The following is a 24,872-nucleotide window of genomic DNA, read 5'->3' as shown; positions in this document are numbered from 1 at the left end:
CAGGCTGGTGTTATTTTGTTGGCAAGTTTAAGAGGGTCGGCTATGTATGGAATGCAGAGACATACAGCTTCCTTCAAACAACAAGCACTCTCCAGCCAGCCACACCCCTTGCCAATGCCGAGGGGCCAGAGCGGGGAGCGTTGGCGAGCTGCGCCTTACCGGCTTCCGTGGGGGTAGCGGGTGAGTCCATGGTGAAGCTGGAGGAGGAAGACGAGGAGACCCGCTGCAGTTACACCGTGAAGTGGCCATGTCGCCTCCGTGCCGCCCTGTACCGCTCCCCGGGGGCCACTCTGGGGCTCACAAAGCTCTGCCTGGGCTCCCTCTGGGAATAAGCGCTCCCTTCCTCTTCGCAGCATGTGCAGCCGGAACAGTGAGTGCACCTCCGCCCAGCTAGCGACCTGCACCGCAGCCAGCCACCGATGGAGGAAGCAGCGCCACTGCTGAGCAGTGTGCACCTGAAAGAAAATAGTGCTCACCGACTACAACAATAACGCCGACCGTGTAACACCACAATTAAAAGATCCAGTCCAGATGGGCAGTCACAAAAAGAGGCAGGGCGGTAACAAGGAAGGACTAAGAAGCCTCATATTGAATTGGAAGCCAGCGTTTACCAAAGACAATGCCACCAGCCAATGAAAAATATGAGCGGAGAGTGGGCGAGGCTTCCACAGCACTACCACATATAACCTTACTACAGCATGCCTCGCAGAGCGAGCAGCGCATGCACGCTGCAACGCTAGGCTCGACCTAAAAAGACATGGGGCAGGACAATAGAGGCATGAAAAAAAGACTGGGATGGTAACCTTTAGTCAATAGTGTCTTGACTGGTAGCGCAAAAGGAAGCGGTGTTGGCAAGTGCATGAGGGGATGTATTTGGAGAGTGTGGAACAAGAGTCAATAAATAAGTGCGGAGAAGTTGGCAAACGTCTTTGGGTCTGGAGAAAGGGAGTCATTAGGATGGCGGGCGAACTTTGCCGCCTGCCATCCCGACGTGAGGAGGGACCACCCGCCATAAGGGCGGGGGTCCCGTGGGGGCAATTAGGATGCGCCCGCCACAGTGGCGGGCGCATCCCGCCTATTTAACATTGCGGCGGGCGGTGCTGAAAGCACTGCCCGCCGCAATGCTAAAAATGCATGTTGCGCATTCCAATGCACAACGTGACAGGCACCGCACGGCGCCTGCCATGTTGTCTATTGAAATGCAGGGGAGTACCATAGGTACCCCCCATGTGCACCCCCCACTCCCCAAAGTCCCTGCGGGCCCGCAACGTGCCCCCGCAAGCAATTCCCGCATGCCTTTCCGCCCCCATAGTAATATGGCTGGCGGTGTCTAATAGACACCGCCACCATATTAAACTCCTTTCCGCCCGGTCGACTTGTTGACCAGGCGGAAAAGCCTTGGACGGTCTTTCCGTCCGCTGCAGTCCCCCCGCCATAGTAATATGGCTGGGGGAAATGGGTGGCGGGCGGGGACGGATCTCGAGCAGATCGCCACCGCCATGCGGGCAGTGGCGATCCGCCCGAGATCCTAATGACCCCCTAAATGTTTACCATCTTGATTTGTAATTAGTAATGTAAGATGTGTGAAGTCCTCAGGTGAAGAGGGGAAGCGTGAAAGGATTGTGCCAAGCTGTCTGCGAAAAATGAATTGATCCATGAATTAAGAAATGCTAGATCTGAAGTAGGGGAGATGGCATGACCATTTGGGAATAAGTTGCCGAATATGTGAAGACGGAGCGTAGTCAATGATTTTGCAGGGTTAGTGGCAGCCAAGGTTTAGGGAACAGCAGCAACGCCGGGTAATATAGGAGGTTCCAACCTAGCACCCTCTAAGTTTCCGGAATGACCAGCTCGTAGTGGAGTTTGTATGTCTGATGGGTCAAGTTTGAAGCCCTGCAGGGCTGCCAGCGGGGCAGGGTTCACCAGATTATGCTTGGGCTTAGTGTATGGGAAGCAGGCATCAGGATAAGACCAATGGTGAGCAAACTGCGATTGCGCAACAAGGAGGTAAAAATAAAAATCCAGATCCGCGAATCCACCACGTTCGTACCGCAGAACGCGGGTATCCCAAGCCACTCTGGGCTTGCGACCAGCCCAGAACAGACGACTCAGCAACTTGTGGAGGGTTGTAAAGAAAGAAGTGGATAAGGGTAAAGGAATGTTTTGAAACAGATAAAGGAAGCGGGGTAGGGCAACCATTTTTATAATGGTGATCCGACGCTCCATGGACAAGGGGAGGTGCCTCCAATGCTCAATTGCTCAGTTATTTTGTCGATAATGGGTCGTAAATGAGTCGAAGTGTGTATTCCCTACTTCTATGTAGGGCTATGCCTAGGTATTTGGTTGATTCGATGCACCATGTAAGAGGATTCTCACAGTGGGGAGGATGGGTTTTGTCTGTAAGAGGGAATAGCTCAGATTTCATACAGTTGATAGTCAGGCCCGAAAGGGCACCAAAACGAATTATCCCACGAATGAGAGGGGCCAAAATATCAGCAGGGTTTTTGACTAACAATAGAATGTTGTCAGCATACATCGAGATATGTAGCAGGCCCAAAGTGAAATTGAGGTCCGAGTGTATGTGTTTCTCTTGTAAATGGCAGAAGAATGGGTCTATAGCGATGATGAACAACAGCGACAAGAGTGGGCATCCCTGTCTGGTGCCTCTTGAAACAGTAAAGGGGTCGGATAAAGAACCCTTGACCCTTATGCAGGCAGAAGGTTCGGAATACAGAAGGGTGACCAAAGCTATGAACTGTAGGGGGATGCCAAGTCTTCACAATGTGGTTTTGTGCCTATTTCCAAACAATGACCAGAATACACCAGCAAGAGCAAGTCAGAAAGGAGATAAGGAAACATCAGGCAGTCTTTGTTTCATTGAAAAATTCACTTACCTTTGTTAATGCTCTTTCTGATGGACTGTAGGTTTCTCACCTTAAAATATAGCCAGACTCCAGACTGGATCTGATGATCATTTCATAGCAGTGCTCCTGCATGCCACTAGGTGGAATTGTGTGGCTCCTTAGTGCTCCAAAATTAATTGATCAGAGCCACACAGAAGAGCCACCCCTGCACACTGGCGTCAGTTGCTTTCATAGGATGTCAGCCGTCATGTATCCAGTGCAACAACAACATCTAAACCATCTTAAAGTACTAGGGACCTATGTCCATACCAAAAATAAGAGGCTTCAAGGCAAACCGAACCTGCAGGAAGCAGGTGTTGGTCATGGACCTGCACGAGGTGTGTCTTTGGTGTTAGGGCTCAGGTTACACCTCATAGGGACTGATTTCAATCTTGGGGGTAAAGAGCCCACCATTGCTTTTTTGACGGATTCACTTGGCAATAAGCCTTCCCTATTTAGATGTTAACGGGTCCATGGACACAAGAATGCCAGAGGCCCACTGTCTCCGCCAGGAATCTTCACTCACATCGACAGCGCCATAGGCAGAAGCGGTTGGCGGTGGTGATCCAGGCAAGAATTCTGCCGAGCTAATAACGATGCGCCTTTCCGTCGATGCAACTGTGGTGGCCATACTTCCTACTTTGAGTTGGCAGAATCAAAGGTAATGAGGTCAAAACGTACCTTTCTTCCTATTTTCCGCTTCCGTTTTCGTCTCATAGCCCATTGTCCAGGTCCCTTCTTTGCTGCTTCCACTCCACCATGACGCCAAACAACTCAGTTGTCACCGGGATCTAAGGGAAGCTACTTGTACGAGTGTTCTTCTATGAATTGTGTGTTGACAATTGCTTTAGCCCAGTGTATCTTTTGCATTGCTTTTACATGCAATATTTTTCTTATGTGTAATGCAGAAGTGTTCATTTTCCTACTTATCAAGATAAAGTGAACACACCAGCATTGGCATTTAAAAATATTGTTGTTGTGTACTTGGGGGTGTTGTGCTTGTGGTGTCTGTGGGTATGCATTTAACAGTGCATGTATGGTGTTTGTGTGGCATGCAATATTTAACAATAAGGAGCATAACACATGACCTACATATGTTTTTGAGGCAAACACAACATAAATGTGTATTGACACAAAATAATTTTTAGTTAACAGTCTCTACTCCACCAGGGGCCCACTCTGTCATGATTCCGTCACCAGGACAACGCCAGCACAATGGGGACATCTAAATTGGTTCAGCAGAATACCGCAGACCCGACGATGATGGAACCAGCAGGGCCTGCACACATCTAAATATGGCAGGTGGGACTCCATAAACTTGACGGAGTACTTGAAACCGCTGCCACAGAGGGATGGTGGGAGTACTGCCTAGATCTAAATCAGGCCCCAAGTCTTGTGAAGAGAGAACCCTCAGACAAAAAGGCGATCCCCCAGGAGGCACAGCAGAACGCAAGAAAAAGTGATGGAGTGGTGCTGCCTCTGTGTGCCACCCCTGGACGATGATGTCAGTTTTTTATCATTACCCTTTCTGCACCCTCAGAGCAGAGCATGAACAATTGTTGGCAACAATGTGCTGGACACCAACATGAGTCTTTTTTAGATGTTAAAAGAGGCAACTCCATAGAACAGGGATGTGGAAGGGCAGTGAGAATTGTGAGGTTATATAGAATATTCAGCATAAAGAGTGTTACCATAGGTACTAAATTCAACGCAGGTTCCACATCTTGGAATAGATACCAAAGCAATAGAGGTAGAGGGCATTTGGAGTGGCCTCAGAATACAAAGTCTTGCAGGACCAAGCAGATAAAATGTCCTTCATGCCCGACCATGCTGTCAAGCGACTAGTGTTTAGTGAAAGTATGAGCAGACACTCATGTCCCAGACAGCAGATGTCAAGGATAGGTACTTTGTGTGCCAGTGGTAACAGCCTTAGTTCTCATGTGATGGACTTCAAGACCCTCTGGAGATTATCTCTTAGCCAGGGAACAGTGGATTAAATGCAGATGATTATCAACCTAAACAAAGGCCTCTTCTGTACCTCATTCCCTTACTTAACTCAATAGAACCCCACAAAAAGCTGACCATCCACTCGATTGCCCTTGATACAATCAATGTAAAATCTTAAAGCCCTTTTGAGGACCAACCAATGGAGCCTCTGCTCCTTTTTTTAAAAGGTGAGAGGGAGCAAAGAATACTTGTAGAGTGATGAATTGCCCAACTTTTGATTAGAAATCCTCCCTCATCCTCAGCACCAATTTGTCTAGGAAAAAGGTGGTTGTGCTGAAAGTGCCTGAAGTCCACTCATGCGACGAGTTGGCGTAAGCACAAAAAGGAAGACCGTCTTCAAGGTCAGGGGATACAGAAAGTGGTTATGCATAGGGTCGAAGGGTGTATAGGTGAGAAATATCAAGACCAAGTTAAGGTCCTATTGTGGCCTCACAGTTTGGGAGGAAAACTGCCTGTCCAAACTTTAGCAAACCTCATCACAAAAGGTGATTTGAACAAGGACAGTTGCTCTGGGAAATGTAGAAAGGTCAAAAGGGCAGACAAATAACCTTTATTGTGCCACCTGCCAGGCATGGCTGGTCTAAAGTGAAAACAAAAGGATGCCTTACAGCTCAGCCTCTAAAGGGGTTGGTATAAAGAACAAAACACCATGTCACAAATGTGTCCCAGCATGAATGGATTTTGTGGAACGGTGCCCGACAGCAAGGATGACATCCACCACTTCAGGTGACAAAACAACTGAAGTCAATTGCCGCCACTCAATCTCTGCGCATGTAGGTGCAGATTACGAAGACTCAAGTGCAGAACCCTGCAGTGTTGCTGACAGAGGAGGTCCTCATGAAGTGGCAGCCTGATCGAAGAACAGATGCTCACGACCAGACGTTAAGGGTAATACACACTCCAGGCCCAATCCAGTGCTACTAGCATGACTTGGACCCGGTCATTATTGTTCTTCTTCAGAACTCAGTGCAAGAGAGGCAGAGGTGGGAAGACGTACACAAATCCAGAGTTCCATTCCAGCCAGAATGGGTCTCTTAACAAGTTATCTTGTGGAAACTACAATGCACAAAACTTTTGAGACTGCGTGTTCTTGATAGTGGTGAAAAGATCTAGGCAGGGAGCCGAAGAGGAGCAAAACAAACTGAAAATACTCCTGGCCTACCCTGAACTGCAGATAACACCTGTGACAGCAGGACAGGTCAATAAAAATATACACCTTGCAATATCTAGGACACTGTGTTCAGAGCAGACAGGATTTAGGCCAGCATGGCATTTGAATTTATCATTCCGCAAGATATACGCATTTGAAGATATGCGTGAGGATCCCACCTTTTTCAGGACAACAAGCAGTAAGATTAAAAATCCCCTTCTCTTTCCAAGTCCAGAACTCTCTCAATGGCACCCTTAGTGAGCAAAAGGTGAACCTCCTGTAACAGGATGGACAGGTGTTCGTCTGAAATTTGTTTTGATGTGGGACAAATAGTGGGTGGGGAGAGGAGAAAAAGTAAGCCATAGTCATTTTTAACAATCAGAAAGACCCAACTGTCAGGCGAGATGGATTGCCAACCTAGGAGGAAATGTTGAATCCTGGTCAGCACTGATCGAGTATGCCTCATTATGAGCAAAAAAGTGGTTTGTTGCCTTTTGTAGCAGGCTAAACAGGATTGGGAACGTGAGCTGTGGGAGGCCCTGCTTGCAGGGGCTAGTGGCCCATGGCAACTGCAACACTTATCAGTGTTGATTACAACCTCGAACCCCAGACCAGGGTGGACCATTTCTCGAACATCTATGCATCTAAGTTCATCTGTGGGAATAGAGAAACTGAAAATTGTACTCTCTGTCCTGGTGTATAATGATGTTGTGGAGGCAATTATGACTCTTTCCGCACACAAAGCGCTGGGTCCTGATTCTATCCCAAGGGACTTATTTAGGGCAGAACCTATGATTTGAGCCTCATATTGCCAGCTGCTCTTCCACTATTTTTTTGTGGAAGGTAACCTCCGACCCATATCTCTCCTCCCGCACCTGAGCAAGATAACGGAAAAACATGTCAACACTCATCTGTCGAACTTTATTGAGTCAACTGGAGGCTTGGATTATTCCCAGTCCGGATTCAGGCCAAACTATAGCACAGAATCAGCGCTCCCCTCTGTGACTGACACCATAGGAATGTCGCAGAATAAGGGGAACTCTATGACTCTGGTGCTGTTGGACCTGTCCGCAGCATTCGACACGATATCGCACGATATGTTGCTCAGTCGCCTGATGGAGGTGGGGGTTGGGGACTCGGCGCTGTCCTGGATGAGGAGTTTTTTATCTGGCCGCACACAGAGTGTTAGTAAGGGCTCTTTCCGTTCTGCACCTGTGGAGCTTACCAAGGGGGTAACACAGGGTTCATGCTTGATTCCCACACTTTTCAACATATACGTGGCCTCCCTGGCGGACCTTATGAGATCTTATGAATTCATCCCTGTGTCATATGCTGATGACACTCAGCTTCTCTTCCCTTTCCAGACACTGACTACGGCAGTTAAACAGTCCTTCCCAGAGGGTATGAGGGCTGTATCTCAATGGATGGCCTCGAATTTCCTGCAGTGCAATGTAGGGAAAACTGAGGTAATGCTCTTTGAGGAGGCCACCCTGCTGTGGACTCCGGACTGGTGGCCATTAGACCTCGGCCCCCGTCCCCAGCCCTAAGCAGGTAGTGAAGAACCTGGGTGTCCGGCTGGATCAAGGTCTGTCCCTGAAAGAACACGTAAATCAAACAGCCGGATCTTGCTTTCACGTAATTGGAGTACTCAGAAGAGTGTTTCCGTTACTACCAGACTCCTCTAGAAAAACCCTCATTCAGGTGCTGGTGCTCAGTCGCTGGACTACTGTAATGGGTTATTTATATCAGCTAACGACAGTTTACTCAGAAGTCTTTACATTACTATTTGTAAAATTATAAGGAGATTTATGAAGGCAAGACTTGTTTCTGAATTATGGTGGTGTTAGGACAGGTCTAGCTTCCTCTAAACAGACTTAAGCCAGATAGATTGTTTCTTACTTTACCTGTTATGAACCTCAATCCATGATGGGAAAAGCAGCCATTGGTGCTCTAATCAGAAATGTCAACATCCCCAATATTTGTATGAATGCTTTGTGGAAAGGTCATACCTTTGCAAAACAACATTGTTGTTACTCTGACTCCAGTACTGACCCCTTAGTGGCTGAGGCTTCGCTGACTAATTGACATAAGATGTTCAAATGTGTGGCTCTGCTCATGCTTATTAGGGTTAACGTGCAACTCTATTTGACCTTTTATGACTATCAGAGGGAATCCCATTGGAAAGAAGCAAAATGTAATTACTTGCAACCTCAGCTCTTTAACAAGAGTATTCCCTCTGAATTTATAACAGCAGCCACCCACCCACTCCCATGCATCTTCAAAGCTAAAGATTTAAAAAAATGTTATGGATATTATGGATTGTCTACAGCACAGATGTAAAACTGGTGGAATTTAAATGCCTAGAATGATGCAGATCAAAAATTATCTGCCTGTCGTCTGCATACATACAGAAGTTAACTCCATTGTCCTTCAGTAGTTTAGCTAATGGTGACATGCACATATGAAATAGGAGAAGAGATAAAATGAGGGCTAACGGGAACCCATTTCATGATTATAGATTCTGATTCAAAAGGTGACAAGTGTAACACAGCCCAGTATCTCCAAATGGGATACCAGTAAAGCATGATCAATTGTATAAAAAGCAGTAGAAAGATCTAAAAGGATAAGAACAGCTGCCTCGCCTCTGTCTGCTTTCCATATAAAATCATCCAACACAGAGACAATTACCATCTATGTGCAGTTCCTGGCTCTAAAACTAGCTTGTTGGAAATCTAGACTGACGTGTTTCTATGACTGGTTGGAAATGGTAAAAGATAAACTTTTCCAATATTTTTGCCAGAATGGATAAGAACGGAACTGGGCGGTAGTTATTTGGATATGATGCGGACAAGGTGGGTTTTTTCAGTAGATGTTTTACAAGAGCAGATTTCCACATGGTGGGAAATAGACCCTGCTTTTGTGACAGATTGAATGAGGAAACTATATTTTATAAGATTAGTAGAGCTATCTGCTTCATGACTGCCATCAGGAAAGGCTCCTTAGGCGAACCTGTGTCTCTCTCTCTCTCTCTCTCTCACACACACACACAAAGTCAACAACAGATGACCTACAATAACATTTGTATAATGTAGAAAAATGTTTATTGGAAAGTTACCTCAATAATATATAAAACTATATTCTTGTAGAAGCAGTACAGGATGCACTTTGATACTCTGTTGTAGTTCCAGGCCCCATGAACCAATAACAAGTTCTTCAGGTATTTAAACTACAAGTAAAAATTGAAAACATGGTCAATACTGTACATATTTCATACAATGTACTTCTATAAAGTATTACAAGAAGAAATTGTTGCTTAGCAAATTCAAACAAGGAAAATGTAATACAAATAATTTAAAAACGGTACTATTTCATACAAGTTAAACTGTTTCTTGTGAATATTTTGAAAATGCTTTCCTAAAGCACCGTTCTTCCAAGGAAATGTTTTACTGCAATTTACAATCATAAACAGGTCTTTCTCTTATGAATACATTGGGAGGACATAACTGAACTAGACAGAGAGTAAACAGGGAGAGTAAGTAAAAGGTTCTGGGTAGCTTTAACAGGAGGGTACAAGGTTAAAAGAAGTGAATAAAGATGTATTAAAGAGGTAAATTGTAGACAGCTGCACCATATAGTCGGTTACAGAGATGAACATCACCATATCCTTGTTGTAGTTGTTAGTGAATGGAGAACTTTACAGTGGGAAGTCAGACGAGAAAGCGAAGAGTGGTTGTTTGCTAAATTAAAGATCATCCATGTGCCAGATGTCTCAGAGGTCTCAGAGGAATGTCGAGAGCTTCATCTGAAAAGGCTTACAACACAGCCCTAAAATATTCATAAACTACAGGAAACCAATGCCTTCACTTTCAAATGGGGTAAAAAGCCTGAAAAAATGTAATAATGCGCATGAGCTGTTAACTACCTTGGTTCCAATCCCTCCCGTAGTGGTACTATTTGCAAATTAACACCAAATTGCCGCTTTAAGTTGCAAAGGATACCATCAAATCTCCTAAGATGAAAATACAAAAAATACTCTACCTACAGTGGTACAAAACATTGTGCAAACGTTGCTAATTCCTCAACTGACTTGTCAACAGAATAACAAATTCTAAAACAAAAAGTATTTAGTAAGGACAAGAGAGTCTGTGGGCATACTGCTATGAAAGCTTAACAGACCATTATCAGAAAGTATATTCACTCCAGGTGTGTGCAATTTCCACACCAACCAGTTCGCAAAAGGGAGTGCAATTTTAGATGTCATCTATGCAATAATAAGTTTCCTTGATTGATGCAAATAAATTGTACAATCGCAGAGGCTCATAAAGTGAAGTGCCTGATGAATAATAATTAAGCAAATAACAATTTTAGATCTATGATAACACACAAGGGTACAGCCGCAAAAAGATATTGTAACAAAAATGCCAATCCATCTGATTACAGACACAGAACGATTTCAGTTTTTGTACCCTTACCCTAACCGACAACGTATGGCAGAATTCTTCATAGGGTCTAGTCCATATCCAACATAGATTCATGCTTGGTTGGGCTCAACTATGTGTATGGCTGAGGTAAAATTATCGATCTGGTCACCAAAAAATCTAATTTAATGATGGTACCCCTAATAAGGCTTACAACAACGTGAGGCTATCTAGAGTTATTAACTTGCACAACATCCTATTTAAAGTCAATATGTTTCAGCCATTCCGTGGTGCCCATACAGGTCAGCGGTCTTCATCAGGACTATAAAAACTGAATATGCAGACCACAATAGTTCCAGGAGACGCAACCTAGTGGTAAGGTGGCCCTCAAAAGTAGAGACAGGATTCGAATCCTGGTTTCATTACTTCATCCAAACATTGTGTGATTTGGGGAAAATCTATTTCTCTTGTTGCTGTTAGAAATATGTGCACTTCAATGTTTATGTGTGCTGCCTAGAATTGCCTCAACACCATGTTTTCAACTACTCTGTCCATTATATCTTGGTCTTTTCTATATGGTTGTCAGCACTTACATAATATTGTCTTATGTAAAGCACCAACATGTCTGAGATGCTGCTACTGTAATAATGTTCTACACAAAGTGCTGTACATCTCTTTGACTATTAGTCAGTCTGCACTATCTTAAATACCTAGAATATATAAGTAAATATAATAAAGAGATGGGCACAAGCTAAATGTTTTGATAAAGCTTCCATTCCACTGTACTCTATGACAAATGAGCGATGAGGATGGGTGTGGGTGCTGTTCTGCTTTTTCAGATGCACATAAGAATAACCTTCCCTGGTACTTTGGAACAACTCTTCAGAGCTACTCATCTTCACTATAAAAGTTCAATTGAGAAAATGTTCTTTAGGTGGAAGAAAGCTTATCCTTAAATGCCTGTAAGGCACAGCTGACCACAAATGGAAATAATGGACATTCCAATTGGATGTTTATCCTGGGCTCAGGATAAACTTTCTGAACCAACAGAGACAAAAGCTTTACATGCAGCACCATCATGTATGGCGTGTGAAAATTTATATGAGGCCAGCTGAGGCAGATTGCTCTGAAAGTGCAACAGACAATTTACGTAATAAGAACGGAAGTAAGGTATGTAGGACTGTGTTGAAGTAGGTTCTAGGGCAATTACAGTTAACAAAACACAGTTGTGAAACTTGATTAGTATTGTATAGAAATTGTGAACGTCCAGTGCAATACTGACGAATCTATTCGTAGTACAGGTCGCAATATTGATCTGTCCTCTAACAGCACAAACTGCTCTCTATTAATGACTGGTCTTTGGTAAAAATCCTTTAGTTTACAAAGTCAGTGTTAGTAAAGCAGCCTCCACAAATATGTGTTAAATCAGTGCATGGAGTTAGGTAAACTATACCAACCCCCCCCCCCCACCCCCCCACCCCCTTATATCAAAAGTAGTCTCACAATATTACATGTCTACAGTGGTTGAAAATGGTTTAGTTGAAAAGAAGTGTGGCAGGTTGTAATTCTCTGGTTTTAGTGAATAAGTGAAATAAGAAGAAGCACAGAGGTTTACGACAGCCTTAGCACTCTTCAAATTAAGTGAACTCCTTAAGTCACAGAATTGAATCATTTTATGAACCACAGAACCATGATAGGACCATGATGGCGCAGCATGATGGTAGCAGAACAATGAAAAGAAATTCTTATGACTCAGGAAAGATATATCAGGAAATTGGATACTATAAGTTAACTGACTTTGTTAAACCTACAGGTGTCTAGAGAGATGCAAAAATAGAACAGACAAAGCAGCATAAAGCTGCCTCTTCAAGGTAAGAATGAGTATGCCAATAATATATTAGCAATACTGATCATCATTACAGCCATTATACCAAAATGGTAAAATTCTAATACTGAGGACCATGGGAATGAATTATATAAATTGAGTTTCTTATAATATCTACAGCAAAAAATATATATAATATATGTATAATGCAACTAACAATTTAAACAATACACTTCATGAAATCATTCTGGGGATATAACGAAACCTAGAGTCCTATGCTCTTCCCTTGCTAGATTTTAAAGCATCTGAATTCTATGGAAAAGGGGAAAATAAAAAGCAGAAAATAAATCACAAAAAAGAAACAAAGTATATCAATTCCAGTGTGTGACTTTCTGAAATTCCCTATAAACTAAAAGCGAAGACTACTGTAAACAAGCACTGACAAAGCCAATGTGTCTCGCCTTGAAAGTGCAAGTGATGAGCTACTAGCTTGGTCAACGCTTGTCTGTGTTACCAGGGCTCAAACATAAATAAAAAAATGCCCGCTGGTGCATCACAACGCATGCATACTGACGGGCGCCATCTTGAAAAATATTTTCTTTGGGAAAACCATTCGAAAATGTGCACCAATCACCACACGTACATGTATGGGTGTCCATCAAGGAATGATTTTTCTCAAAGAAAGCTAGCTCTAAGCATTATTTTATTGTTACTATAGGCAATAAACCTTTGATAATATACAGTTCAAGCTGTCTGCATTCAATACATAGAAAGGATTCTCTTAAATCTGCAAAAACAGAGGGACATTTTCAAAAAAGTTACTCTAACTCCATAGGTGACACTTATGGGTAAACAACAGTAATTCTGTGATTTCTTATTAAGGAGTATGTTTGCAAGATGAACTTCACTATGATCATTAAATGTACCTCTGTGGAACTGATGTATGAAAATGTGTCACATTCTCATTTAAGAAATATTTGCTGTAGGTTTCTCGAAATATAAATAGACATACCTGTGCAATTGAGTAGTCTGATGAATTAGCGGCCTGTAGTCCTTCATTTCCACTTATGCCCACACCAACATGTGCTGTTTGTATCATACTCACATCATTTGCACCGTCACCTATTGCCAAAGTAATTACTTTGACTTGTTTTTTCACCATTTCCACAACTTCAGACTTCTGAAGTGGAGACACTCTGAATAAAAATGAAATAATTATGATTTAGGATTGGTAGCCACATCACAAAGTTATTTTAAAAAACCATAACATGCAGCAGAATTTTTAATTTCTGTGGGTTCATAATTATCACCAGGAGCAGTCTAAAAGAATTATGACAGTCCAGGTTACAGAAGCACCCCTACTAGGCAACATTCACTCGTAACTATATTAGGTAGAACTGTACATTTCCACATGTAACTTTTTTTTGCTCACAAGGAGAATTGTATTCCCTGAGAAGCCAATTCTCTACACCCTCAGGTCATTTGGAGGTGTCCAGTACCCAGGAAAACAAAATTACTCCATTTTTTTCATAAGCATTTACAGATGAGAATGGCCATTAAAAATGTTTGAGAATATTTAAAAGCACACAATAACGGATCCAGCATATGGCATGTGAAAAAGAAATTAGAAGGCACTATATAAAGACTATTACTGGCAAAGCTATTTTTAACTGATTTAAAATGCTGCTTGTCATAGCTTTGCAATATGTCACCTTTAACTTATGTATATTCATCCATGCAATGGTTTTTATAAACTTTGCTTGGAATAAATCAGTTTGACTTAAGAGTTTATTTGGGTTTGTCAGATATACTGTTGTTCCTTTTAGTAATCCTTATGCACATCCGTGGTTCTTACTGTTTATGATGCAATTGAGCTGTGTGTAGATCTCTTAATGTCAGGGTTCCAACCGAAGCAGTTGCTGCTTTTTGGTGGATAGGTGGTGGTTTCTCCTGTTCTACTACATTATACCCAGGTTCATCATTTATGAGCCTTCTGTCATGTCACTTGCGACGTACAGTCAGTGGATGCAATTGGTCTCGGGGTCCGGGGACTGAGAGGACCTGCTGTGTCGCTGCACCATTATGGATTCTTGTGACTGTACAGTATGGAATTCGGACATAGATTACCATGGCCATTTTAGTGCACAACGTGGAAAAACTTAGGGGCTGATCACAAGTCTGGCAGTCTTGCGACCGTGTGACTCGCGGTGGTGCAGCAGTGGTGGTCCACCAACGTGCCAATTGTGACTTCCAAAGTTGTACGAGAGGTGGAACTTCGGCAGCGCCAGCGAACAGTCGTTCACTGGTGGTGGCGCTGCTGCGCCACAACCCAATATGCTGAGCAGGGCCTGGCGCAGTCCCACTCAGCATATTACAAGTTTTTGCACTGCCAGTCTTTTCATGGCACAGCCCCGCCATGAAATAGCTGGCGGTGCAAGAACAAAGGGGGCCCTACAGGGCTCTCATAGCCCCTGCCATGGGGATTAATTCAGGAGGGCACAACATGTGCCCACTGTCTGTATTCCCACAAAGTTCCAGCACAGCATGGACGTCACCGTCCATGCCATGCTGGAACTTTTTTGCCGTTCCCATTGCAGTGCCTGTTTTCCAGGCACCGCAATGGGAAAGGAAAAAGACCGCCGGCAGTATTACAAGTTACACATTCATTGGTAATTAATTATGGTAATTGTGTAATTAATTATAGGTGTGAGCTGTAGTGTTTATAGGAGTAAAGGGGGGGAAGTAATTTGTATTTAATTAATTGTTAATGAATGTTAATTATTTGATATTTATTTTGGATAATTGTTTATTTGTTTGTGTGCTGTTTTTACTGTTAAAGGGTGGGTATTATATACATTTTAAATACTTTGTTTTTAGCTGTTAATAGTAATAATTATAAATTTAAAAATACGGGTGTATTATTTTATAGTTTAATTTTTGTGCGTGCTGTGTATATTATAGTGTTAAAGTGTGTTTAGTCAATTAATGTTAATTCATTATTTTTATTAATAATATTTTTTAATTGATTATTAATTATGTTAATTATGGAAGTACATTCAATTAAAAATGTTGGAGTGTTTTGTTATTGGTGTGTGTTATAGGGTAGGAAATAAAATACATATATTTATGTATTCATTTTTTTGTTTGTAAACATTTTCTACTTTTAAAGAATTATTTTTTATAAATGTATTTATTTTATTTAATATATTATTTGTAGGTTATTGTTTTGTTATTAATATTATAATATGTTTTCTTTTTATTTATTTAATATATTTGAGTTGTCATTTGTAAAATATTGTATGTTTATGATTTCTTTAGATTAAAAAAAAAAATATATATATATATATATATATATAAAAATAAAAATTAACCGTTTGAGTGTGGATAGTAATTTTTGTCTCTCCACTACCCATCACTTTCCCTAATGTTGCACTCACTGGAGTTGGAATTGTAATTTTCACCCCTCCGCTATCCAACACTTTCTCTACTGTTGCACTCATTGGAGTGGGAATAGTAATTTGTACCTCTCCGCTATCCAACACTTATTCTACTGTTGCATTCTTTGGAGTGGAATAGTAATTTTTGCCCCTCCGCTATCCAACACTTTCCCTACTATTGCTCTCACTGGAGTGGGAATAGTAAATTTGACCCATTTGCTATCCAGCACTTTCCCTATTGTTGCACTCACTGGAGTTGGAATAGTCATTTTTACCCCTCTGCTATCTAACACTTTCCCTACTGTTGCCCTCATTGGAGTGGGAATAGTAAACTTTACCCATTTGCTATCCAACACTTTCCCTACTGTTGCTCTCACTGGAGTGGGAATAGTAAACTTTACCCATTTGCTATCCAACACTTTCCCTACTGTTGCACTCACTGGAATGGGAATAGTAATTTTTACCCCTCCGCTACCCAGCACTTTCCTTACTGTTGTACTCAATGGAGTGGGAATAGTAATTTTTACCCCTCCTCTATCGAACACTTTCCCTACTGTTGCACTGATTATATTGTGACATTTAAGTTTAAATATTTTTTAATAGTTTAATGTTTTAATTTATTATAGATTTTTGTTTTTTATATCTTAAATCATTAATATATAGTGTTATTTTTTATATTTTAAACTTTTAACATAAATTAAAATAATGGTTTATTAATTGTTTTAAAGTAAATATATATGTATACATTATTATGTTTGTGTGTTTTTTAATTAAGTTTATTTGTTATATTTTATTAAAATGTATATTAAATGTATTTTATTTTGTCACAATTATATTTAATATTTAATATATATTATTTTATATCTACATAAAATTGGATATTTTCTAAATCAATATTTTTTACATCGATGTAGTGTCAGTGAACCAAGGCAGAGTATACTCTTTTAGATATAGTGTGCCACTACGAAGATGTACATATATAATTCTAAAAAGTACTTTATTTAAAAATATATTTTCTTTTAGCGTCTTATATTTCAACACATATAAAAAGGATCATCAGTTTGTGACATTAGCTAAAAAACGTATTCATAGATAATTTAATCACATAGTTGTTGCATAAACATACATTTAAAACACAAGGATACTACAAATAAAGATGAAGATGAAGAAATAAGGTGATTGAGAGTATCTACAAGACAATACGCTTTGTCATGAACACAACCTATCCGTGACAGTATTTAATTAGGGTTAGGACACAATAGATTGAGGATATTTCATCTGTGTGCCAACCCATGTCACAGATTAAGAACCTTAAGCGTCAACACATTTCGTTGGTATCGTTCTGGTTTACACCATCTTTATCAAGACCATAATATTAACTCTCATTGTGTATATTTCAAAATCAATATCATACACCTTCCCGGCTGTCCCATCTGATTTTACTGGTAGTCCTGGTTTATAAATATGAGGATCTCTTTAATCGTACAAAGATTCTTTATAAAGTTATTTTTCCCAATTGTAGATGAACCACTGAAATTCAATGATTTCTTGTTACAGGGCCATCTAGTAGATGGGGTATCTTTCCTTTATTACAACCAATGTTATTAGTTTTCCCATCAGTGGTTATTGAATTATACCACACTTTTGTTAGGCGTCCGTCCTGAGTTTTCAGCACTTGGTCACGTCCGCTCAGTTCCAGCTGTTCTAATTAGAACGCATTTTCTTAGTTGAATACAGAACCCTATTCCTTTTCGGAGCCCTTGGCTGTAGTGGCACTTGATGCAGCCAAGGCTTTCGACAGAGTATGCTGGGTATTCCTCTGGGAGGTCCTGAGGAGGATGGGCTTTGGGCATGTCTTCATTTAGACTCTGGTTAACTGCTACCAAGGGGCTTCTGCAGTAATCCTGTTAAATGGTATGTTAACAGCAAGTTTTAACATTCAAAGGGGAACAAGACAGGGCTGTCCCATCTCGCCCCTGTTATTTAATCTATATATGGAGCCCCAAGCCCAAGCAATTAGATTAGACGAACAGATTACTCCTTTCAGGTCCAACCAATATTGGCGCTCTATGCAGATGATTTGCTTTTGTATACTAATGACCTGTCTTAGGTAATACCAAGGGTTGCAACCCTATTGGAAGAATTTGTCTCACACTCGGGATATCAAGCCAATACATCCAAAACTGAGGTGATGTGTTGGAATATCAATCACTGGGAGGGCTGAATAAGTAAAGAGTTCAAATACCTGGGAATTACCATAGTCAACGACTTAGACACAATTCCATAGATCAATCTAAAAAAACACTTCAAAGAAGTGGATCGTTTATTTTCTAGATGGAAAAATCTCTCCTTGACCATCTTTGATAGGGTCAACTTAGTTAAAATCGTCATCCTTCCTAAGCTGACTTATTTGTTTAATGCTATCCCCCTTAACTTTCCTAGTAAGGATATTGGCAAAATTCAAAGCAAGATTGGAAGTTTTATTTGGGCAAATAAGAGTGCTAGACTGTCATGGAAGAAGTTGAGACGTAAACTTCTGAAAGGGGTCTAGCTCTTCCAGATATTGCTTGGTACTCTGTTGCTTTCCAATTTAAAAATGTCCGGATGCTCCTTGCTAAAACGGAGGAAACAAATTGGGGCAGGTTATTGGGAGAAATGGCCATTGTGGAGGGTGGGGGAGACAGCTTCCTTTATAAATTTGGGTCACCAAGGTACCTTAAAAAGGTATGCCTGAAAGCCCTAAGGGCTGCTCTCAGTCTGTGGTATAAGGTCAGATGTAGATGGGGAATTGGTTATTTCTCCGACTTTGCCCGATTTGGGACTCCCCCGGGACCCGAGCCTGTTTGAAAGATAGCCTTACGACACCAATAAAGAGGGCTGGTATCTCTATATGGTCGGAACTCATTTCATCAGAAGGTGTCCACCCTTGGGAAGTGTTAAGATCTAAAATCGGAAGCGGTTTCACCAAGTTCAAATCTTTACAATTGGTCTCCTGGTTTTCAGCGGAAAAGGAGTCCATTAGCGGCGATTGGGAAACTGAGCTTCTCTTGCAAGATCCTCACTCTTAGAGGAAGGAAGTCGCAATATGGTACAAGAAGCTCCTGGAGGCTGACGATGTGGACTATCCTCCGCAGTATGTATTCTGGAATCAGTCTCCCATTGTCCCGATCTCTGAAGATCTATTTGACTTATCAATGAAATTATTATACAAGTTTGTCAAGCCGGCATGTCTAAAAAAGAATCACTTTTTTGTCATCAACAGACAGTACTACATTCCAGCGAAGATAGCTAAATATGCCCCACTATGATCCCCTAAATGCCCAACATGTGATCTCTTTAAAGCAGACCACATCCATATATAGTGTCCCAAAATAAGTATCTTCTGGAAGAATGTGGAGCACGTTTTATGTGGCATTTTTAAAGTTAAGTTGATAGTTAATCCCACCAAGTAATCCTTGGCATTGATAGTGATTCTTTTGATCTTTTACAATCACCACAAAGAGGTTTACTGCTATACTTAATTCTTATTGCCCGAAGGGAAATTTGTAAGCTATGGAAAGATCTGAGGCCCCCTTCGTGTGAGGAGTGGTTAAAAGCTGCATTTGCTATGGCACGCTTGGATCAGGGGTCTTTAAATGAGCATAGTACGAATATCTGGCTGGACTTTCTATTCTGGGGAAGAGAGATGAGAATGGTCAATTGCCCCAGAGGCCTATGATCACACCAAGTTTCGAACAAAGGAGCTGGCCTGGCCAGGTCTAAAGCGAATGCAGTAGCCGTGGGGCACCTAGTTTGGAAGGACGGCTTCGTGTTACAAATTGCAGACGCTAAATGGTGAGATGAGGAAAAAAATAAAAATAAAAGGAGAACCCTATTCCTTTGGTGAAGAAAGGGTCGCTCTCATTTTCTTTTCTTTCTTAATGGTAAAAATGTCCAAGAGAGTTTGATATCGACGAGGGATCTTGATCTAGAATCTGTATTGGCGATAACTCGAGGAATTGAGCATTCAAACTTATAAACTTATAAATAAGGGAAATATCAATTTCAGGGCATTGCATTGGATAAGGGGAGGTCAGGAACACATCTAAGGCCAAGCGGGTAAAAGAAAACGTTAAAAGGCACTTGATTACCATTAAATGAGGATGAGCACAAAGATAGCATGGGGAGGAAATGGAGGAGATGTTGAGTGAGGGGAGACAAATTGATGTGATGTAGGGTGGTGTCATGTAAAAAGAAGAGTAGAGGAAAAGCATTGATGAGGACGAAGTTCTTGATAAAGTCGAAGACTGCATGATAAAGAAGTGGCCTGGTGTGAGCACTTAAAAGATGAACTTAAAGCTTATAGCCACGTAGCCAATGAATTGACCTGTGAACACTGTCAAGTAAGGTGGACGGGGTTACTGATGACTCCTAATGGGATGCTGAATAAGGTTCTGGATTGGAGCACGTAGTTGACATTGGAATACGTTCTTTGTAAAGACAATAAAAAGTTGCTGTTTTAAACGTGGTGTCAGATGTGTTATTAGATGGGCAACATATCTGTCCTGTACCCCACTATGGAAGAACTCTCAGTTTGACACACGATCACACTGCCTTTACAGGAGCATACTGCTGTTGACCAAAAGTTGCTGGTGAAATTCTATGAATCAGCACAAATCCTACAGAATGAATAATTGGAGAAATATATAGCAGCTTTCAACTTGCCCATAAACAAGCTTGATATCAATAAATTTAAATTTCCTGAATATCAAGAAGGAGGATTTTTTTGTTTACTTTGAGCAGGAAGCAAAGCAAGCAGTATTACAATGGGCATACTTTAGTGGATAAGGTGGAAGCACTTGGAAGGTAAGGATTAAGAAAATTTAAATATTGTCACTACTTTTCGAAAAACTCAAGTGCCATAATGTTTACAGCCTACATCCAAGAGGGTGACGTCTACAGGTTGTTACCTCTTGGTGTGATGTTGTGAGGGTATGGTGTCACACACTTGCATTCATCACCCCTCAGTGAGTAGATAAGGGTTTGCTGGTCCTGAAGAAATGCCACGATCACTCAGACATTAAAAGGCATGAGACATGCAGACCCACATCCTTAATTAGCACACGACAGAAAGGACCATTATATCCATTTCCTGCGACATTGAAGGTTTTTATTATGACACATGAACCCGCCAATTAAAATAGATTTAATGGGCACTTATGGTTATTTTTAGATTATACTTTCCTACACTCTACTCACCCTCTACAGTCCCTACACTCATCACAAGCCCATACTTATCATTGGCAAAAAGAAAAGAACTCCACGACAATTCGATGGCTGTGATTAACTTAGCCCTCCCAGTAGGCTATACCATGCACTCATCCCATAGTATTGGTAGAGGCGGAGGTATCGCAGTCGCGGTAAAAACTCGCTATTCGTGTGTCTGGTCTCCCACCACTATAGCTGGATGCGAGAGTGCGCACTTCAACATCACTGTAAGTCCCCATTTCACCTTTGCGGGACTCTTAATCTATAGGCCTCCTGGTCCTGATGGAGCGTTTCGTGTCAGTCTTCCAGATGTGGTCTCCTCTTTAGTTTTGAAAACCAATAATTTTACGGTCATTGGTGACCTTAATCTTCATATGGATGCTCCACTTTCTAACTCAGTCCAAAGCTTGCTTTCTGATCTCGAGGCATTTCAATTAGTCCAACTGGTTGAGTTCCCGACCCATATCGGTGGACACCTGCTGGATCCTTTTTTGACGAACATCTCCTCTAATATTGAAGTGCTCCAGCCAAAGCCTATGGCCTGGACTGATCACTATCTGATCGAAACGCGCATTACTATCAACATCCCTCCAGCCAATAACAACCTGCCTAAGACTCTTAAGCGTCCTTGGAGAAACTTGAACCTAGAGCACTTTCATCATCTCTTGTTGCAGCATCATCCCCAACCTCCTGAGGAAGTCTCCCGTGGTTATGACGACTTTTGCAAGTGGCTTGAGCAGTCTCTGGATACCCTTATACCAGCTAGGTGGAGCAAGGCTAAATCGGGCTCCCCCAGTCCCTGGTATGATGATTCCCTTAGGGTATTGAAATCATCTTGTAAAAAAGCTGAACGTGCCTGGCGCAGAAACTATGATACCGATCTTAAAGCAGCCTATAGATCCTGCACCAGAACGTATCATAGGGCCATATGTTCTGCCAGGGCTGCTTTCTACTCACAGGAAATAAAAAACAGCACTAACCCTACCAAGACCATTTTTAGGGTGTGCAAAGACCTCACCAATAAAAGAACTGCCTCCACGTTCACTGCCTCCCTGACACACTGCGAAGATCTGGCATCGTTCTTCGTTGAAAAAGTGGAGGCCATATATAGGTCGTTTGCTCTGCCTTTTGTCAGGGAAATTAATAGTGCCCCTATGGTCTCCAAATCCCTATTAGCCATTACAGGTCCTACCCAAGAGGAGTTCCTAAATCTGACGATCAAAGTTAAATCTGGCTCTCCGGATGACCCTATGAGACCTATGCAATTCCGCGATTTCGCCGATTGCTGTTACCCGGCGATGCAGAGCTTAATTGATCTTTCTTTCAGAACTGGTAGTGTTCCTACTGCTTGGAAGCAGGCCACCATTATACCAATTCTAAAAAAAACTTCTCTCGACCCTTCCAAATCAGAGCATTACCGACCTATCTCCCTCCTTCCTTGGATGGCTAAAATAGCCGAAGCTCATGCCAATAGGATTCTAACCCTCCACCTGCAAGAAGCAAATATACTGGACAACTCCCAAAATGGGTTTCGAGCCGGTCATAGTACCGAGACCGCCCTCTTGGCGGTGGTGGAACATATCAGGAAAATACTAGACCAAGGTCAGACGGCGGCACTGATCCTATTGGATCTAAGTGCCGCTTTCGACACGGTCTCCCACCAGATCCTGTTACACCGCCTTGCAGAGGCAGGAGTTGAGGAACAAGCACTTGATTGGTTTCGATCATTTCTGACGGATCGAACCTTTAAAGTTTCTACACCTCCCTATATCTCTGCCCCTCGCCCCATTCCGCAGGGAGTTCCACAGGGTTCGGCTCTCAGCCCCACCCTTTTTAATTTGTATGTTGCTCCGCTGGCGCAGGTAGTTGCCAGTTTTGGTCTTACAATAGTGTCTTACGCCGATGACACACAGTTGGTTGTGTCACTCAATGGCGACTCCAATATGAGCGCCTCCACCTTTCAGGCAGCCCTTAAAGCTGTCGCCGGCTGGATGGCGAATAATCGCTTACAACTTAATGCCACCAAGACGGAGGTCATTCTCTTCGGTAGGGACAGTGAGCTATGGGGAGACCAATGGTGGCCTCCTGAATTGGGTCCTGCTCCCACTCCTGTAACTGAAGTCAGAAATTTGGGCGTATGGCTTGATGATCAATTGTCATTTATTCCTCACATCAAACATGTCGCGGGAACTTGTTTTGGCGCTTTACAGTGCCTACGGCCTATTGTTAAATTTTTTGACGCGGACACCAGGCAGATCATAGTCCAAGCTATGGTATTGACCAGATTGGACTATGCCAGCTCCCTGTTTTTGGGTGTTAATCAAGCAGAGCTAGCTCGTCTTCAGCAGATACAAAATGCGGCGGCCAGGATGCTGGTCGGCCTCCCTAAATTTGTTTCTGCTCGCAGCACTATCCACGACCTCCACTGGCTCCCAGTAGGCCAAAGAATCAAGTTCAAGGCTTTGTGCCTTACTTTCAAAATTCTTAACTTGGCCTCCCCTCCTATTCTCACCCAGACCATTCTCCATTATGTCCCCTCAAGAGCCCTTCGGTCTGCAGGGTCAAATTTGGCCATTATTCCTCGCTTTAAAAAGTCCAGAATGGGCGGCCGTTCCTTTTCGGTGATGGCGGCTACATTATGGAACTCTTTGCCTGCCTCACTTCGTTCCATCCCTGATCTGTTTCAGTTCAGGAAACAATTAAAAACTCATTTATTCTCCTCTGTTTAGCTTCAGTGTTACCTGGTCCTCTCTGTTGTGTTGTGTGTTCCATCTCCAAAAGCGCCGGGACGCCTCTTGGCTGCGGCATCTGTGCGCTATACAAAATAAAATAACATAACATAACATAACTCTGGCAAAGACGCTCCCCCCGCAGGACGCGCTGGGCATTGCTGCTCCGGCCCAACGAAGGGCTGCCCGAAGATAAAGCATGACACCCCACATGTGTGTAAGGGCCCTTGTTCCTATAAGGAGTACTCCCCTCTAGTGTTTACCTGGTAAGATCTCCCACACCTCTTTTCCATAGGAACTGCATACCTCTCTTTTCACAGTTTAGCTCTTGGGGGGCGTATGCTGGACCTCCTTGTGCCCCAGGTCCCCCTCGTTTTGTATACTTTTTGAAAAACTCAAGTGCCATATTGTTTACACCCTACATCCAAGAGGGTGACCTCAGGAAGAAAACGGACTATAGGAATACCCAAAGGAATTATTAGGGGAGGCCTTGCTCCCAGAGAATGATGTGAACACCACTTCCTCCAATCAGTGGATCTCTCAATGGTAGGGAATTGAGTCATATTATTCTCAATTGTCCCTAAAATATTAAAGACCGAATGGAAGGAGAGGAGAATAAACTCTTCCACATGATTTTGATACTTTCAGCACCGGTACAGGCTAACGGATCACTATGAAAGTAATGATAAGCACAGGAAGTGCTGTTCAGTCAACCTTAATAAAAGCACCCAGGGACAACCAACACTCATTAACAAGTACAGATTAGAACTGGATGGGTTAATGGGTGGATGCAAAATATCTCATGACCCTAACTAATCTCAACTGGGGTAGGGAAACACTTTGCAATGCTTGCAGTTCAAGGCCCTCCTTCACTTGAACAGATGATGTTGGGGTGGTACCTTACCTATCAATGTGAGGTTCTGACTAAAAAGCTGAGTGGACATGTACACCCAGCCAAATAAAGAAATACAAAAGATTATAGAGAATAGGCAGTATCCTTTAAGGGCTTCAGCTCAGCTGGCCAGAATCACACCTTCTGTACTTCACAAAGGGGTGAGCGTGCCGGTCCACATTTCTACATTTAATTAAGAAGAAAAGTGCAGTTACCCACACTTTTGTTTAGAAAACAGACTAAATATCAGCACTCAGGACAGTT

General features: G+C 42.3%; 1 protein-coding gene across 6 annotated transcripts in view; it reads right to left on the bottom strand.

The window, feature by feature from the left end:
* The window catches only part of ATP8A1 (ATPase phospholipid transporting 8A1), a 1,103,292-nt gene that overhangs the window by 450,181 nt on the left and 628,239 nt on the right, over nt 1-24,872 (bottom strand). For all 6 annotated transcript variants that reach the window (XM_078678248.1, XM_078678246.1, XM_078678250.1 and 3 more), the window contains 2 exons: nt 13,316-13,499; nt 9,176-9,286 (listed from right to left, as the gene is read on the bottom strand). In XM_078678248.1, the coding sequence (XP_078534374.1) occupies nt 9,176-9,286; nt 13,316-13,499 (295 nt within the window). The remainder of the gene's footprint in view (nt 1-9,175; nt 9,287-13,315; nt 13,500-24,872) is intronic.

This window comes from Lissotriton helveticus, chromosome 2_2 (genome assembly GCF_964261635.1).
Source record: "Lissotriton helveticus chromosome 2_2, aLisHel1.1, whole genome shotgun sequence".
NCBI lineage: Eukaryota > Metazoa > Chordata > Amphibia > Caudata > Salamandridae > Lissotriton > Lissotriton helveticus.
This window is presented reverse-complemented; position numbering and strand designations above follow the sequence as displayed.